Raw genomic sequence first — 17,083 nt, 5'->3', positions numbered from 1 at the left:
GTGTTGATGCGGAGCCAATCGACACAACTCAGAGGTACTGATCAGGTTTTACCGGATCCAGTCTGACACTTGGGAAATATTCTAAGGTGATAAGACGATCAGAAAAATGTTACCGAAGGTAAGTATCTTGTCCATTTTTTCCCAGGATGCCAAATATGTAATTTATTCTACTCCTTTCCTGCAGCCTTGTGCTTTCTTATAGCAACCATGCTGGATGAGACACAGTGACCAGCGTGCAGGAAAAGATGGAAATACACTTTGAATATAAGGAGGTTGTCAACCCACCTCTTACAACAGTGTTTCTGTCTCCCTTCACTTTGGTATTAAAGTGGATAACAAACTATGGTCAGATAAAGCTTTCATGGTGTTTATGGAGGTTGCTTTATCAAGCTTTCTGCAGCCTACCAAATAATAAATCACACTGTTTTCGGTGGATCTATGAAGGAAAGAAAGATGTGGCCAGTACCAATTGCCTAACTGATTGACATTATTTAACAACATAAACCGCGTTCTAGGCTTTGTGTTTTTTGTCCATTTTATTTTTTAATATTTATTATTTTCCTGGACTGAATTCATATTTGGGTATCTTTTTGTTGGGTCTGTGGATACAGGCTGTAGTGATGATTCATACTTCTGTAAAGGACACCCCCTTAGTGGCGCTTTTATGTCTGAGGTTTATGGAGTCTTTGTAGTGTTTTTGTGCCTGACTGAGTAAGACATTTTCTTGTGCTCCACAACACAGCTGTATTGTAGAATACATACTGGACATTTACCCAAGGAGGCCAAAAGAACTCCACTTGGGTAGATAAGTGCACCGGGTATGCCCATAAGTGTACCAGGTATTCCCAGATGTGGTCCCGTGCTCACTGTGCCACTGGATTCAAGCTAGCCTAGCTGATGAAGGGTGATACCCTGAAACCGGTCCCAGGATATTTGTTTCCGATCCAGGGAGGACCTGGCCTGCAGTTTTGGCTGGACTGTTCCCATGAAGAACAGGGTCAAGAGTGATTTGCATATGGCTGGGTCCAGACTGGAGTGGCATGGTGTGCAAAAGAACAATAGATTAAACCCAGATCTGTGTGACTGGGGGTGAGTGTTTGTCTTGTTCTGGACTCTGTCCATCATCCTTTTGTGTTGCTAAAGTTGCCCTTAGTGCAAAGGGTATTCCCAGACGTGGGTCCCGTGCTCACTGTGCCACTGGATTCAAGCTATCCTGGCTGATGAAGGGTGATACCCTGAAACCGGTCCCAGGATGCTTGTTTCCAGTCCAGGGAGGACCTGCCTTGCAGTTCGGGCTGGACTGTTCCAATGAGGAACAGGGTCAAGACCGATTTGCATATGGCTGGGTCCAAACTGGGGTGGCATGGTGAGCAAAAGAACAATGGATTAAACCCAAATCTGTGAATGGGGTGAGTGTGTGCATTGTTCAGCACTTTGTCCAGCTGAGTAAGCCTCATGCCATCATAGTTTGCTATTTAAAGGCAATCGTTATTAATCTGCACTGCCCTCTTGTTTTACCAGATCAGATTGGTGAATTCAAAAACTTGTAAATTATTTTATGAGAATTATGTAAGCCTGTAAAAATTCCGCAGTTAAAACCCCTTCATTCTCATTTGGCAGGTTTACCTCAAAATGTCTAAAATCTAGTATGTTTAATCCAATATACCATATGTTTTGGTTTGTGAAACTACAAATATGTGGAGTGGTTGGATGTACTCCATCTTTCGGGCAGAAGTCTTGGGTATGCCTTGTGCATATGCTTTATTTGCTAAATGAAACGCTGCTTGTTAAATTATAACTGTACGCTACCTCTATGTCATCCATTCCTGCGGTACAACGTTTGATGCAAAAATACTGGTAAAGGGGAGAGACAGTGGTCGTCTGAGAGCACACATTTTGATGTTTCTGTATAAGATGTATGGTACACCTGCTGATCGGACCTGGGTGGTAAACATGTGTATTTTGATATATAACTATCAAACAGCATCTGTTTCTGCAGATGAACTCCACATTTAATTGCATGTATCTGTTTGATTGTATTTCTTCAAAAACAATGCATCTTAAAAATCTCTTTACATTCCATAAAACAATAATATAAGGTGAAAACATCCTAATTTAATTACATAGCCGACCAATCATTTTTTTCTTGCGACTTACATTACTTGGGCAGGCCCTGCCCTTTGAACTCTGGAAGCAAGCACTGATCATGGCACCAGTGCCAGACCGTTTAGTTATTTTCATATTCATACACTTCTGCTTGTTTGACTTTCTTTAATATGACTAGTCTTTGCTTAGCAATACATACGCGTGCGCCCTGTTTTCTGTCTAAACAGACACATTTTTTTGCACAGTAAAAGGAACCCCTTACCAAGGCTTGCTTCAGATGTCACTGTAACACTGTTTTCTGTTTGTTTCCTGATTCACTGCACCGCTCTCTGTCCTCCTCACTGTAACAAGCAAATTACTTCACTCTTGAAAACAGCATTGACAAGCAAATCGATTGTATTATTTCCGGGTCGTTTGGGATTAATTTGTTGTTTTACACGAAAAGTATTCCTCTTCACAGAGAACACTGTAGTGTCTATTGCTGCCCCTTTTTTGTTTATATGTATGTGGTGTTTGAATCAATATTTGATCTGCAGATGTTTTATTTCTTCCTTTTGCGTGCATGAAACTGTACTTTCATGTTTCTTCCTTCTTTTGCAGGCCTGTCACGCTCATCAGCATGTGGCCAGAGCAATATGAGTGAGTACACGACACATCCTTACATCCCATAATCTGCTCTCTCCTGATTCTAATTCCAGTTTCAAAACACCAAGTAATCCTAAAATAGTTCCTGCCTACTGGCTGACAGAGGAAACGTACGGCTTGTTAATGTAGTTACTGTTACAAAAATGAGTTTTGTGACATGGTGTCCATGCTACGTGTAAATAAATTGTCTGTTTTTCTTCTAGCCCTTCTCATGCTCCCCAAATTTTTGATGATGACACACACTCTAGGATAGAGCAGTACGCCACCAGGTAAGTAACTGTGCCCTCTCATTTGCGATCCATTGTATTTAAATAGATCCAGAAACAATAGCATGTAGACTGTTGTGACATGAACCGGGAAAACAAACTATTTTATAATCACAATATTGACATCCGAGAGCTTCTAACAATTCCATCACCAAGACAGAATAGTTTGGGCTGGAGTGCCAGCTCGCCTCTGAAAAAATTATGGTGAACCAAAGTGGAACCTTTCACGCCAGAGACTTTTTCTTGGTAGATCATTTCAGGTATCAATTTTTGTTGTGAAGTGTGTCAGAACCAGGGCAAAGAGATGAATTGCGTAAACTGCAATCCACACATATCCTGCATGAGTCTGGTTTGGGGTATACTATTGAAGAGTCCAGCAGGACAAAAGCGTGGACTTCTTTTTATTCATTAGTCATGTGCCCCTATCTCGTTTCCCGTGCATTGAATCTATATTTGACTAGAAAGTGCTTTGAATGACTTAAATATGTTGGAATGCTAGAAATTGTGTCATCCAAACTAAAGGGAGCTGTTAAGAGATTCTTCTGTGATAAGAAATCTGTAGCAAAAATTGAGAAAAACCATCCTATAGTAATAGTGTTGATACCCAACGATATTAAGGATTTTAACGGATACCTCATTTATCCTGAAGATTTTTCATTCCTACATAACTCCCCACATGAAATACCACCTGAACGAAACCAGCATACTGTTTACAGTAACTTTTTGAGAACTGGATCCTTTTAAAAAAGTTTTGGGCCCACAACTATTGTTATCCCCATTTTGCTCAAACCTGAGGTGCAAAGGGGCATCTGTCAGTATTTTTCATTTTAAAATGAAAAATAAGGAAATGGGCAATGCCTTTCTTTTTTTTGCAGAAAATTGAACTGAGCACTTTTAGCATTTACCTTTACATTTATCGTGACTTGAATTAAATAGGTGTTGGCCCGCTGAGACTTCAACAAGGCTCCTTCTTGATATATAGATAAATAAATGATGAAAGCGTTTGAAGACCCCTCTCATTCTCCAGAAACAGTGTAAATAAAATATGTCCATTCAATCTTTAGAAATGGGCCAATGGTAGTTTTTATACCAATTCTAAATTGTTTTTACTGCAGTATGTGACATTAATTTGTAACCTGGAACCTTTTTTCTGCTCCCAGAAAATCACTGATAACAAACATGACCATTCACCTCTATCAGTAACTATTGGATTTATCCAATGTTTGTTGTATTGGTTTGCCTTTTTGTCTATGGGGGTCTTAAATCGACCCAACCTTTAATTTGAAAATTGAAAATGGGTTTTTATACCATTGAAATTTTGTCCTTCCTGGGTCTCTCTCTCTCTTTTATATTGATCTTCACATCATTAAGCTACTTAATTCTGTTTTCTCCTCTTGTTTCATGTTAATTTTATTGATTTTAGAACATTGTTTTTCTTCAGATTCTTGGAATTTAGCTAAGATTAAATGTGTAAACTGTATTGCTAACGATAATTGAACCTGAAATTGTTTAATGACAATACAGTCACACTACAAAAGAGGCACTGTCAAAGCGAGGAGATTCGTCCTTAATGTGCAAACGTATCTAAACACAGGCACTCACAAATGTTGATTGCATGTGCAAATGCTGGTTAGCACATTAAACCAGAATATTTGGATTTGCGAATGCTGAGGAAAAAGCAGGAAGCTGTTGCTTCTTCTGTAGAATGAATATGGAATAAAAAGAATTAAATGAAACAAAGTGTGATTTGTTAGTATGCTTTCCAGATTTAATTAGACCCTAATTTATGGAAACATTTTTAGAAGACAATAGGGTAAACCAAAATGCCGGTAGTATGAAGTGAGAGAGAATACTTCTCTCTGTATATTTTATAAGAATTGTCAAGGAAATTTGTGACTATCTCCGAAATGCCAAATACCTAAGCAATGAATTTACACGAGGCATCATAGTCTTCTTTACTTCCAGGCTGGCCCACATGGAAAGAACGAACGGTTCTCTGCTCACGGACAGCAGCTCCACCACAGGAAGTGTGTAAGTAAATCATGCAATTAGCGCAGCTAGCTTGGGGCACTTCATTTGATTAGAGCTGTCATGAATAATTTCCTTCGATTGCTCGTTTGAAAAGTAAGTCCAATCAGTGTGTGTAAGAAGTGAGCTGCAAAAAAACGCAGTGTAAAAAGTATGCTCTTGAGCGGTAAAGCGAGTTATTTTAAAGGGTAGTTTATGACTATTGCAGATAATGATGCGCCTTCTATATTTCCAAAGCCATTCCCATATTATATTGTTTATTTTGCCACATTCTATCCTGTGTATATAACATTGTGTGTGCACTTCACATGGTGTACGGCGTGAAAGCCGGCCGTATCTGAGGTTCCATGCAGTCATCTGGCAGGGTTCTCGTTAGGCAGGCTCGGCCCTTCTTGAGGCCTTCTGGTTGAGTACCTCTTGGACGGTGGAGACCAATTTCCAAGCCTTTGGATTTGGTATTCATGTGTCCAAGAGAAAGAGAACCTCAGTGGCTTGCTGTTCTGTAATCAAGTGTTTCTGTGGGAGGTCTCTCGGTTGGGGTTTGATATCGTGCTGCAGCATCACAGAATAAGAATATTGACTACACCCCAAGCTTTAATTTGCGATGTACTTAAAGCCACGAACAGAGCTCTGCGAGCCAAGTCCTAGCTACCTGTAAATACTCAGCCTTTCATACTTCAGAGGTCAATAAACCGAGTCCCATTACATTAGTAAATAATGCCAGGGCTTTTAGTCAAGACTAATTTATAAATGCAATATTAATGTCATAGGAGTGACGTTGGCTGTAATGTATCTTTTATAGCTCTGTTCAAGCCCCTGCCTCTTGGCTGAAGGACACAGCTAATGCAATTGCAGTATTGCACAACCGCACCAGCAGAATGTACCCTATTCAAGCACAAATAATACAGTCTAAGGTTAGGTTGGAAGTCTGCGTTATGGTTAAGTTCCTACCGTTTGATCCAAAAACGTTTAAGTAGTAGGTTCCCAACTTTTTTCACCAAGCATAAGCTATCACACGACTCTGTTGTAAATAACTCATACAGTGGATTTAGCCTTCAGTGTATGTTTTTATATTCAATGTTTATCTGTTGGTGAAGGTAATTGCTTTATGTGACAAATTAGCAGCTTAATTGCAAATGGAGGTGCTTGTGGAAGTTGTAAGGTTTCTTCATGTTGTGTTTTGGAATCGTTTTGACAGATGTACTTTTTCAACATAGCGAGTCTCTGCCACTCTGTGTGGCATAAGTATATTCAGAAGAATTCCGGTATTTAGGTCCCTTCTGCTTTCCTACTGATTGACACCTCCTTTGGTGTGGTCTGACAATTTGCCATTGGTGTAACTGCCCTTGGCCTGGCCCCCAAGTTGAAATCTGTCATTTGTTGCTCCAACATGGCAGAAGTTTAACCTTATTTGGCACCTCAAGTCATATTTTGTGCATTGGGATAATATATAGTGTTTTATTTGCATGGAAGGTGTATCACACAAATGATGGAAGACTCCCTTGTTTGTGTCAAGCTACTAATCTAGGGAAACATGGCTAAGGCTATGAGCTTTTTATTACTTAAATGTCACGTCTGTTTCTGTAAAAACATAATGGCCAAAAAATATTAAATGCAGGCCTCAGGAAGACTGAAGTGGAAGAATCATTACAAGAAAGAACTACCATATATTTATTCTCTTAAACATTTCAAGCATGGTATAGTGATGCCATAAATTCTTAGTGTTATTAAACTTTAATGTTATCGAATTTGTCTGTTAAGAATCACTGGGGGAATCTGTAATCTTACACCAGATTCCCATGGTTATTCCTCATTTCTCGCTGGTTGTTCTCCATGTGAAGTCCCCGGCTGCAAGATATCCAATATGCAAGGCTAACACAGATTTTGTAATTCATTGGTACTAGTAACGTCCATTACCATCCTCATAGGAATTACAGAGCTACTCATAATTAGGTTTTACTATTCTCGGAACATATTCATTTTGTGTCACTTGAGCCAGGTAATTCATATGGCCTGTGAAATGTTACCTTTACTACTGTACACTCCCAGAAATGTACCTTCAAACAAAAGGACGTGCCTGGCATGTACCCAGCCACACAACACAATCACTATTCAGTTCATGTTCCTCCTGGTCTGTGTCTGCTTCGTGGTATGATCTGTCTCCTGCAATGTGGCCACATTTTTTATTTTATTTTTTTATTTTTGCTGCAGCTGCTTTTTTTAGTTTTATTTGCCAAGCTTGGTTGTCAGGAAGTGGCTCTTTTAGAATCCTGTTTAGGCTGACAGAATATGTTTAAAGTGAACCATGAGTTTCTCCTCTGTATGGCATCAATACTCCAAGCGCCTCACACATGCTGTGGTTCCCTGGATTGCATTGTGCCTAGACTTAGTTCTTCTTGTGGATCTGTTGTGTCTGTGCTCTTTGGCCTAGGAACCTTAGGGCTCCTAACACCAGTTGCAAAGGTGTCTCAATAAAATTCAGGATTTGTAACAACCTAATTGGACATAACATGTAGATGTTGGAATGTACACAGCTGTGAAAGAAAGCAGGGAAATAACGATACCCTGCTACCAGCTTCGCAATCATGATCTTAAGTACTGTTAGTAATACACATCTTGATTCATACTGACCATGTCCATAGGCTTGGTTCCTCGTGGCTCCAGTTCCTCCCAAACACCAAGTCCACCATTCCGTATCATCCACACTGGCACTACCTATTTGCTGGTACTAATCAGAAACTGAGCAATGTTTTTGAATAGAGGGCAAGTGGCACCCGGTGCATGTGGCTGACGGTTGGTGCCACCACTAGGCCCTGGACTGTAAGTGTTATTGGCAGAAATCCATCCCTACTGGCATTGAGGTTGAATGTGTATTCTGCACGACCTAAAGCCCAAAAATAGATCAACATGTTGGTGGCGGTGGAATACGCAAAAGCAGATGTGACAGTATGCATTAGAGTGGGGAAACAAAAGTAACAACAGAGAACAGATAAGACCAATGAATAGATTTTTTTCTGGTTTGATAGTGCTCTAGTGAGCAGGAATCTTTGCCAGTGGTTACTATAAGTGCATGACATAGTGGAAAAATCCTACACAAAATAAATAAATTGAATACAATCTGTAAAATTAATGTGACTATAGAAAGTAAGAAAAGATGGACTTGAAAACTAGAGATAGTGAGGTTTGAGACAATGTTTTACATATGATTAAAAAGTAGAAATTGTAACAGAAGTCAGGAGAGGATCCTGTAGTTTTGGAGCAAATGGAAGGAATCAAATCCACGAAATGAGGATGGACGAGAAAAGGACATTCAAGGAAGGATAAATATAAACATGAAGCGTCATATAATAAAGATTATGATCTGAGAGAAAGAGTTAAATGCACTTGCAAATAATACAATATAAATAAACATATAAAAGCTAAGGAGTTGCACAGTCTGTGACAATATGCAAGAAAAAGGGGCAATATTGAAGACAGTTGCATTTTAAAAGAAAGTGCGTAGGTTATGTAGAAAAAAATCCTGGTTAGAAGTGAAAAAACAGTGTAAGGGCTTAGGAGTTCCTTAAAAGGAAGCAGAAGAGTAAACCTGATAATTGTCGTAGGTTATAAAGAACAACATTTATTAATGTTGAGCAGTTGGAGGATTTGGAGGGCCGCAGGCAAGAAATGTTTTGGGTCCCCTTGTCTGGAACAACCTTGAAATGTATTACCCATTTGCTCTAATTCAAGCCCCATGTTGCCTATTTTTAAGACTAATATACAAAAAAAACCACAGAAGTGATTCAGAGAAAAAGTTAACTTTCCCACGGGGACCGTTGGAAGGTAGGGGCCCTCAGCAATTTCCCTCTTTTCTGATGCCCTAAAACGTCCCTGGGTAGGCAATGTGAGGCATTAGTGAGCAGATGTTGAAAGGGAAATCTTGGAAGGGTAAATGTATTTAAGAGAGAAGCATAGATAAAGGCTTGAATATTTGAAGAAAGGAATTATCCATGCGAAAATATCAAACTGATAATGCACAGGATGAAGAAGTCTCGAGGTGCATCTGAAGAAAAGGTTGAAAGATAGGTGTTGTTAGAAATTGACTTGGTTGGCAGTCAGGTTACCCCCTGTCCAAGCAAGGACCCTCACTCTAGTCTGGGTAAAAGAGAATCACCCTCAGCTAACCCCTGCTTACCCCTTGGTAACTTGGCACGAGCAGTAGGCTTAACTTCAGAGTGCTAGGTGTAATGTATTTGTACCAACACACACACAGTACCTTAATGAAAATAAACTACAGAATGACACAACACAGGTTTAGATAAATAGAGAATATTTATCTGAACACAACAAGACCAACACGACAAAAATCCACAATACACAAGTCAAGTTATCAATTAAAAAGCAAAAAGAATCTTCATGTAGTTTTAAACACACACTAACACTGTTAGCGTGAGAATGTACCTTGGGTGCATTAAAAAATAACCCCCCACGGGTGAGTGTGCGTCAAAAAGGGCTTGCGATGCGTTGATTCCACTCATGTGCAGGACCTTGCATCGTTTCTCCTTTCGTCGGGTCGGGCGCGTTGTTTCTTCTCTCCACAGGAGAGCGATGCGTCGATCCGGTCAGCACTCTCGGGTCCGGGCAGGCCTTGCGTTATTTTTACACGCCCAGCGGTACTTGCGTCAGAAGTCCAGCTGCCAGATGATCCGAAAACCACCCAGCACGGGTTGCGATCTCACCAGCCTCCGTCAGTGATGCTGCGCGTCGTTTATCCAGCTCCATGCGTCGATTCTCGGTCGCGTTGCAGGCGAGCATCAATTTTCAGCCGCGAAGCCGGCAGCACGTCGATTTTCTTTTCAGCCGCAGATCGGAGTCACGTCGATCTTTTCCCCGCACGGCGTTCTCTGCGTGGATTTCTTCCTCTTATTCTGCCAGCTTCTCCATTCATGGTCCCAGGGACTGGATGGGCACCACAGGGCAGAGTAGAAGTCTCTCCAGAGACTCCAGGTGCTGGCAGAGAGAAGTCTTTGCTGTCCCTGAGACTTCAAACAACAGGAGGCAAGCTCTAAATCAAGCCCTTGTAGATCTTCACAAGATGGAAGGCACAAAGTCCAGTCTTTGCCCTCTTACTCTGGCAAAAGCAGCAACTGCAGGATAGCTCCACATAGCACAGCCACAGGCAGGGCAGCTCTTCTTCCTCAGCTCTTCAGCTCTTCTCCAGGCAGAGGTTCCTCTTGGTTTCCAGAAGTGTTATAAAGTCTGTGGTTTTGGGTGCCCTTCTTATACCCAATTTCTCCTTTGAATTAGGCCTACTTCAAAGCAAAGTCTCTCTTGAATTTGAAATCCTGCCTTGGCCAGGCCAGGCCACAGACACTCACCAGGGGGTTGGAAACTGCATTGTGTGAGGACAGGCATAGCCCTTTCAGGTGTAAATGACCACTCCCCCCTCTCTCCTAGCACAAATGTCTCATCAGGAAATGCAGACTACACCCCCGCTCCCTTTGTGTCACTGTCTAGTGTGAGGTGCAACCAGCCCAACTGTCAAACTAACCCAGACAGGGAATCCACAAACAGGCAGCCTCACAGAAATGGTAAAGGTCAGAAAATGCTCACTTTCTAAAAGTGGCATTTTCAAACACACAATTTCAAAATCAACATTACTAAAAGATGTATTTTTAAATTGTGAGCTCAGAGACCCCAAACTCCATATGGTCATCCGCTCCAAAGAGAATCTACACTTTAATCATATTTAAAGGTAGCCCCCATTCTAACCTATGAGAGGGACAGGCCTTGCAACACTGAAGAACGAATTAAGTAATATTTCACTGTTGGGACATATAAAACACATTACCATTTGTCCTACCTTAACCATACACTGCACCCTGCCCTACCTAGGGCCTACCTTAGGGGTGTCTTGCGTATAAGAAAAGGGAAGGTCTAGGCCTGGCAAGTGGGTACACTTGCCAAGTCGAATTTACAGTTAAAACTTCACAGACAGACCCTGCAGTGGCAGGTCTGAGACATGATTACAGAGCTACTTATGTGGGTGGCACAACCTGTGCTGCAGGCCCACTAGTAGCATTTGATTTACAGGCCCTGGGCACCTCTAGTGCACTGTACTAGGGATTTACTAATAAATCAGATATGCCAATCATGGATAAGCTAATTATGTACACATGTTGTAAAGGAGCACTTTCACTTTAGCACTGGTTAGCAGTGGTAAAGTGCCCAGAGTAACAAAAAACAACAAAATCAGAGTCCAGCACACATCAACAACCTGGGAAACAGAGGCACCACGCACGCCAACAGCTGTGCATTATGGGGGTTGGCCGTAGGGCCTGGACTGCCGCCAGGCCCTGCAGTCAACCCCCCTATAACCACCCAAGCTTGTGCTATGCACAGCCTTCGGCTGTTCACGGTGGGGTTTGGTCTTAGGGCCTGACCTGCTGCCAGGCCTTACACCAACCCCCTATAACCACACCAACCCCGTGCCATGCACGGTCTGCGGATAGGCCCTGCGGTCAGCCCCCTTTAAGCTCCAGGCCTTGCGCCACACACAGCTGAAGGGGTTTTGGAGCTTAAAGGGGGCAAGATTAAATATATATATATTTAGGCGGACCATATGCCCCCCTGGCCCCGTATATCACCACCTCCCTGGGCCTACTTAAGAAAAAAAATTAGGAGAGCCGCCCAGACCACCACTTCACCGGGATAACATAAAAAAAAATCAGTGGCCGAACGAACCACTGTATCTAACCCCGCTATTCCCCCCCATCCCCTCACTCCCCAGGGACAAGCACCACCCAGGGCAACAGGACAACACCCAGGACAACATAAAAAACAGGCATTTGCAATGCAATGGGTCTCGCACTTGCTCAAGATAGAGCTATTAGTGTAAATTCCTAACTGGACTTTTCTTCCTATGTAATTTGAAAGGGAAATCAGTTGACATAAGCAATGAGGGCAAAGGAGAGGCACAAAAGGAAAAAGAATTTCACTTGCAGACAAATGTATCAGCAAATGTGCAATTATCCATGTAACACAAAACTGCCCCAAGCAGGGACAAACGTACAGCATTTACCAACGATAACAAAGGATTTTTGAAAGGCAAGCCCATGAACGAGTCATAGTGATGGGCATGCGGGGGGCGTGGTAAAAAGCCCACTATACATACTACAGGTCAAAGCACTTGTGCTCGACCTAAATATATTGGGGGGTGGGCCTGGATACCTTCCCCATGACCTGGAGCTACATTTAAAAAAAATATGAGGGAGCCTCCTGCACCCCAAGGACCACCACATCCCCGGGGCTATTTTAAAATTATTTAAAGTGGGGGTCTCTAGGACACCCATCCCCCCATTTTTTGTTTTTAATAAAAGGAAGTGGGGCCATGTGGGCCCCCTCCTGAGAACCACATCCCCTGGGACCCGGCAACATGTTCCTGGGTGCCCAGAGCACTCAATGTAAAGTTATGGGGACTTTGGGGGAGCCTCAAGGCAATTGCAGTCCCACCGGCTCCCATTTCCTGCAGGAAGCACCATTGCTCCCGCACACAGGGAGGTGCTGCAAATAGTAGCTCCCTGCACGCGAGGGCAATCATTTAATCAGTTTCCCTGCCCCATGAAAGCAGGTGCAGGAAAAGAGAAAAAGATGAAAGCTCTGCCTTCAGTAAGTGAGAGCATTTTGACAGCTCCCGTTTGCTGAAAGCGGAGGTATGTTTGCTAATGCTCAGCGGAAGGTATCAGCTCCTGCCAGGCAACAGCAAACAGCTACCTCCTGGGTGTGGGAGCCTCAGGTGTTAGCAGGAGCCTGCCATGGAGGGTGGCATTCCACAGGGCCATATATGGCTCCAGGAGGGGGGGCAAGTGGCCCCCCGCCATCTTTCAATTAGGCCCTGGGGACTCCCTGCTTTAATGTTTTTTTTTAGCCCTGGGAAGGTGGAGGGGCCACTTGGTGCCCCACATACTGTTGAGTTTAAACATTGGAGGAGATGGCAGTACCAGGGGCCGGGGAGGAGGGCATGCATCCCGCCCCCATTCTTCTTTCAAAATATTGCCCAGATGTGTTCGTGGTCCCCAGGGTGTGGGGTCCAGCATGGCACGCCTGCATTCTTGATCCCTTTATTGCCTCAGGGAGGTGGCAGTCACAGGGAAGTGAGGGGCCCGCCGAGTACTCCCGGCATTCTTCATTCATTACCCCGAGGAGGAGATGCTCCCTGGGGTGGGGGGGTGTCACACAGCACCTTCAGCATTCTTGATTCATTACCCTGGGAAGGTAGCTGTCGCCGGGGAAAGGTGGGCCATTGCGCACCCCCCTGCATTTTTCATTCATTGATGAGGCAGTCCCCAGGACATGGGAATATTGTCTACTGTTAGAGGGTGCCCCGTCCTTTTATGAGCCCGCACTGCCCCCAGGACCTGTCCTTTCCGTTGGCTGAACCATTAAGTGATTCAGGAGGCTGTTTTTTTTTTTTTAATTCACAAAGAAATCTGCTGATCCAGCCATAGATGTTTCCCTTACTTAAAAAAAAAAAAATGCTTTTTACTCTCCAAGGATGCCTCTGGACCAAGGGGTAGGGGCTATGGCAAAAATACCCTGCCTCCTTTTCTGTTTTTTTATGTAACTTTTTTGGGGGACTTGGCTGAAGGCGAGTCACAAAATGGCTGCCAACACTTCTTGATTGAAGTGTTGGCAGCCCATCGAATCTCAGCGGGAGATCTCTCTGGACCTGCGGCCCTAGATAGACAAATATATTTCCCCTTTAATAGCCCGAAAACTACTGAACAGATTGACACTTAATAGCAAAAAGCGTAATCTGTGTACCAAAAGCTACCTTTCTGCTGAATTTGGTGTAATTCTGTCCAGGGGTTTGGGCTTTAGTCATGTTCAAAACTCCCAAATGAAATGCACTTCTTTTGACCACCCTCTTTCTCTGCCCCTGCTTGACGGATCAACCCGAAACTTAACTTGCACAATGAGATTCTTGGGCAAACCTTTTATGGAAAATGTCATGAAGATTTGTCAAATGGTGCCAAAGATATAGGCAAGTCAAAAAACACTTTTTTGATGGAAATTAGGTCCTCACTACAACTACAGCTGCTGACCACCAGTAGGTAAGATATATATATATGTTCGATGGCATGTGTAGCTGCAGATACACATGCTGTGCATATCCCGCCATCTAGTGTTGGGCTCGGAGTGTTACAAGTTGTTTTTCTTCGAAGAAGTCTTTTCGAGTCACAAGATCGAGGGACTCCTCCCATTTCGGCTCCATTGCCCATGGGCGTCGACTCCATTTTAGACTGTTTTCTTTCTGCCATCGGGTTCGGACGTGTTCCTTTTCGCTACGTGTTTCGGGTCGGAAAGTTAGTTAGAATCTCTGAAAAATCGTCGGTATTGTTTGCGTTCGGTATCGGGTTAGTTACAACAGATCGACACCGAATTAAGAAGAGCTCCGGTGGCCCTTCGGGGTTTTCTTCCATCCCCGTCGGGGCCTGGTCGGCCCGGCCACGTGTCTCTTCAAGGCTGATGGAACAGACCCCATTCCGCTTCTGTCCAAAATGCCATAACAAGTATCCATATACTGATCAACATCTGGTCTGTAACTTGTGTTTGTTACCAGAACACAAGGAGGATACTTGTGAGGCCTGTCGAGCGTTTCGGTCCAGGAAGACACTCAGGGACCGAAGAGCAAGAAGACTGCAAATGACGTCGCCGCCGACAGGACAAGAGCGTTTCGAGGAGGAGGAAGAAACATTCTCCACCCAGGAGTCGGACTCCGAGGAGATCGATCCCGAGGAAACGCCGAAAACTGTGAGTAAGACGTCGAAACCAAGAACTCACGAGAAAAGCGCTAAAGCCCAGGGGACGCCACCGCCAACAGGCCATGGCTTAACCCGAAAAGTAGGTGACCGTTCATCGGCACCGAAAAAGGGCGAGCTGGTGTCGAAGTCATTCGACTCCGGTCGAGATACCGGCACACAGCAATCTCGGGCCCGAGATAGTGGCTCAGAGAAGATTCGGCACCGAGACACCGGCACCGAAACGGGTCGGCACCGAGAGAGCACAACGCCGAAAGTAAAAAAGGTTTCGTCGGAGCCCAAAAAAGCAGCCGAAAAGGTTTCGGTACCGAAATATCCGGCCTCGGAACCGAAAACAAGTTCCTACACTGAGGAACAAGGACTGTCCACACAAATGAAGACACATAGATTTGGACAGGAATTACAGGCAATAGAGCCAGATCACACACAAAGACGGCTCTTTATTCAAAAAGATACAGGGAAGATCAGCACTCTTCCTCCAGTCAAAATGAAACGTAAGCTTGCCTTCCAAGACAAAGACAAACAGCCACACGCCAAGGTGGCTAAACAAGAAACACCGCCACCATCCCCACATCACTCTCCGCAACCATCACCGGTAGCCACTCCACCAATGATGCAATCCCCAACTCATACAGGAATAAGTCAAGATGACCCTGACGCATGGGACCTTTATGACGCACCAGTGTCAGATAATAGTCCAGAATGCTATCCAGCTAAACCATCACCACCAGAGGATAGTACAGGCTACGCACAGGTGGTGTCAAGAGCAGCTGCATTTCATAATGTCAGCCTTCATTCAGAGCCCATTGAAGACGACTTTCTTTTTAATACACTGTCGTCCACACACAGCCAATATCAGAGTCTTCCTATGCTACCCGGAATGCTAAAACACTCCAAACAAGTGTTTGAGGAGCCTGTTAAAGTGAGAGCCATTACTCCAAGAGTAGATAAAAAATATAAACCACCACCAACAGACCCAGTGTACATTACACAACAGCTAACACCAGACTCTGTTGTAGTGGGAGCAGCGCGCAAAAGAGCCAACTCTCATACTTCAGGAGATGCACCACCTCCAGATAAAGAAAGTCGAAAATTCGATGCTGCAGGCAAAAGGGTGGCGGCACAGGCAGCAAACCAGTGGCGTATTGCAAATTCGCAAGCTTTGCTAGCCAGATATGATAGGGCCCATTGGGATGAGATGCAACACCTTATTGAACATTTACCCAAGGAGTTCCAAAAAAGAGCGCAGCAAGTAGTAGAAGAAGGACAGGGTATCTCCAATAATCAGATACGGTCAGCAATGGATGCTGCAGACACAGCTGCTACAACTGTCAACACAGCTGTAACAATAAGGAGACATGCATGGCTGCGTACTTCAGGATTTAAACCAGAGATACAGCAAGCTGTGCTGAATATGCCATTCAACGGACAGCAGTTGTTTGGGCCGGAGGTGGACACTGCGATCGAAAAACTTAAGAAAAACACTGACACAGCCAAAGCCATGGGCGCACTCTACTCCTCACAGAGCAGAGGCACATTTCGAAAGACACAATTTTGAGGGGGGTTTCGAGGGCAAACCACAGAAGCCACAACCTCACAAACAAAGCCCACTTACCAGAGCCAGTATCAGCGGGGAGGTTTTCGGGGACAATATAGAGGGGGACAATTTCAAAGGAATAGAGGAAAGTTCCAAAGTCCCAAAACTCCTCCAAACAAGCAATGACTTCAAGGTCACAAATACCCAACACATAACACCTGTAGGGGGGAGACTAACCAAGTTTTACAAACATTGGGAGGAAATAACAACAGACACTTGGGTCTTAGCAATTATCCAGCATGGTTATTGCATAGAATTTCTCAAATTCCCTCCAAACATTCCACCGAAAACACACAATATGTCAAAACAACATATAGATCTTCTAGGACTAGAAGTTCAGGCATTGCTACAAAAAGAAGCAATAGAGTTAGTACCAAAACAACAAATAAACACAGGAGTTTACTCCCTGTACTTTCTGATACCCAAAAAAGACAAGAGTCTGAGACCTATACTAGATCTCAGAACATTAAATACCTACATCAAATCAGATCACTTTCACATGGTTACATTACAAGACGTAATCCCACTGCTCAAACAACAAGACTACATGACAACACTAGACCTAAAGGATGCATATTTCCATATACCAATACATCCTTCACACAGAAAGTACCTAAGGTTTGTATTCCAAGGGATACATT

At 43.6% G+C, this 17,083-nt stretch overlaps 1 protein-coding gene across 6 annotated transcripts in view; it reads left to right on the top strand.

The window, feature by feature from the left end:
• The window catches only part of UTRN (utrophin), a 1,374,288-nt gene that overhangs the window by 1,265,450 nt on the left and 91,755 nt on the right, over positions 1-17,083 (top strand). For all 6 annotated transcript variants that reach the window (XM_069235249.1, XM_069235248.1, XM_069235247.1 and 3 more), the window contains 3 exons: positions 2,707-2,745; positions 2,955-3,020; positions 4,983-5,048. In XM_069235249.1, the coding sequence (XP_069091350.1) occupies positions 2,707-2,745; positions 2,955-3,020; positions 4,983-5,048 (171 nt within the window). The remainder of the gene's footprint in view (positions 1-2,706; positions 2,746-2,954; positions 3,021-4,982; positions 5,049-17,083) is intronic.

The sequence above is a fragment of the Pleurodeles waltl genome, chromosome 5 (genome assembly GCF_031143425.1).
Source record: "Pleurodeles waltl isolate 20211129_DDA chromosome 5, aPleWal1.hap1.20221129, whole genome shotgun sequence".
Classification (NCBI taxonomy): Eukaryota; Metazoa; Chordata; class Amphibia; order Caudata; family Salamandridae; genus Pleurodeles; species Pleurodeles waltl.
The sequence above is the reverse complement of the archived record's forward strand: the minus strand, read 5'-3'. Positions and strand labels throughout refer to the sequence as shown.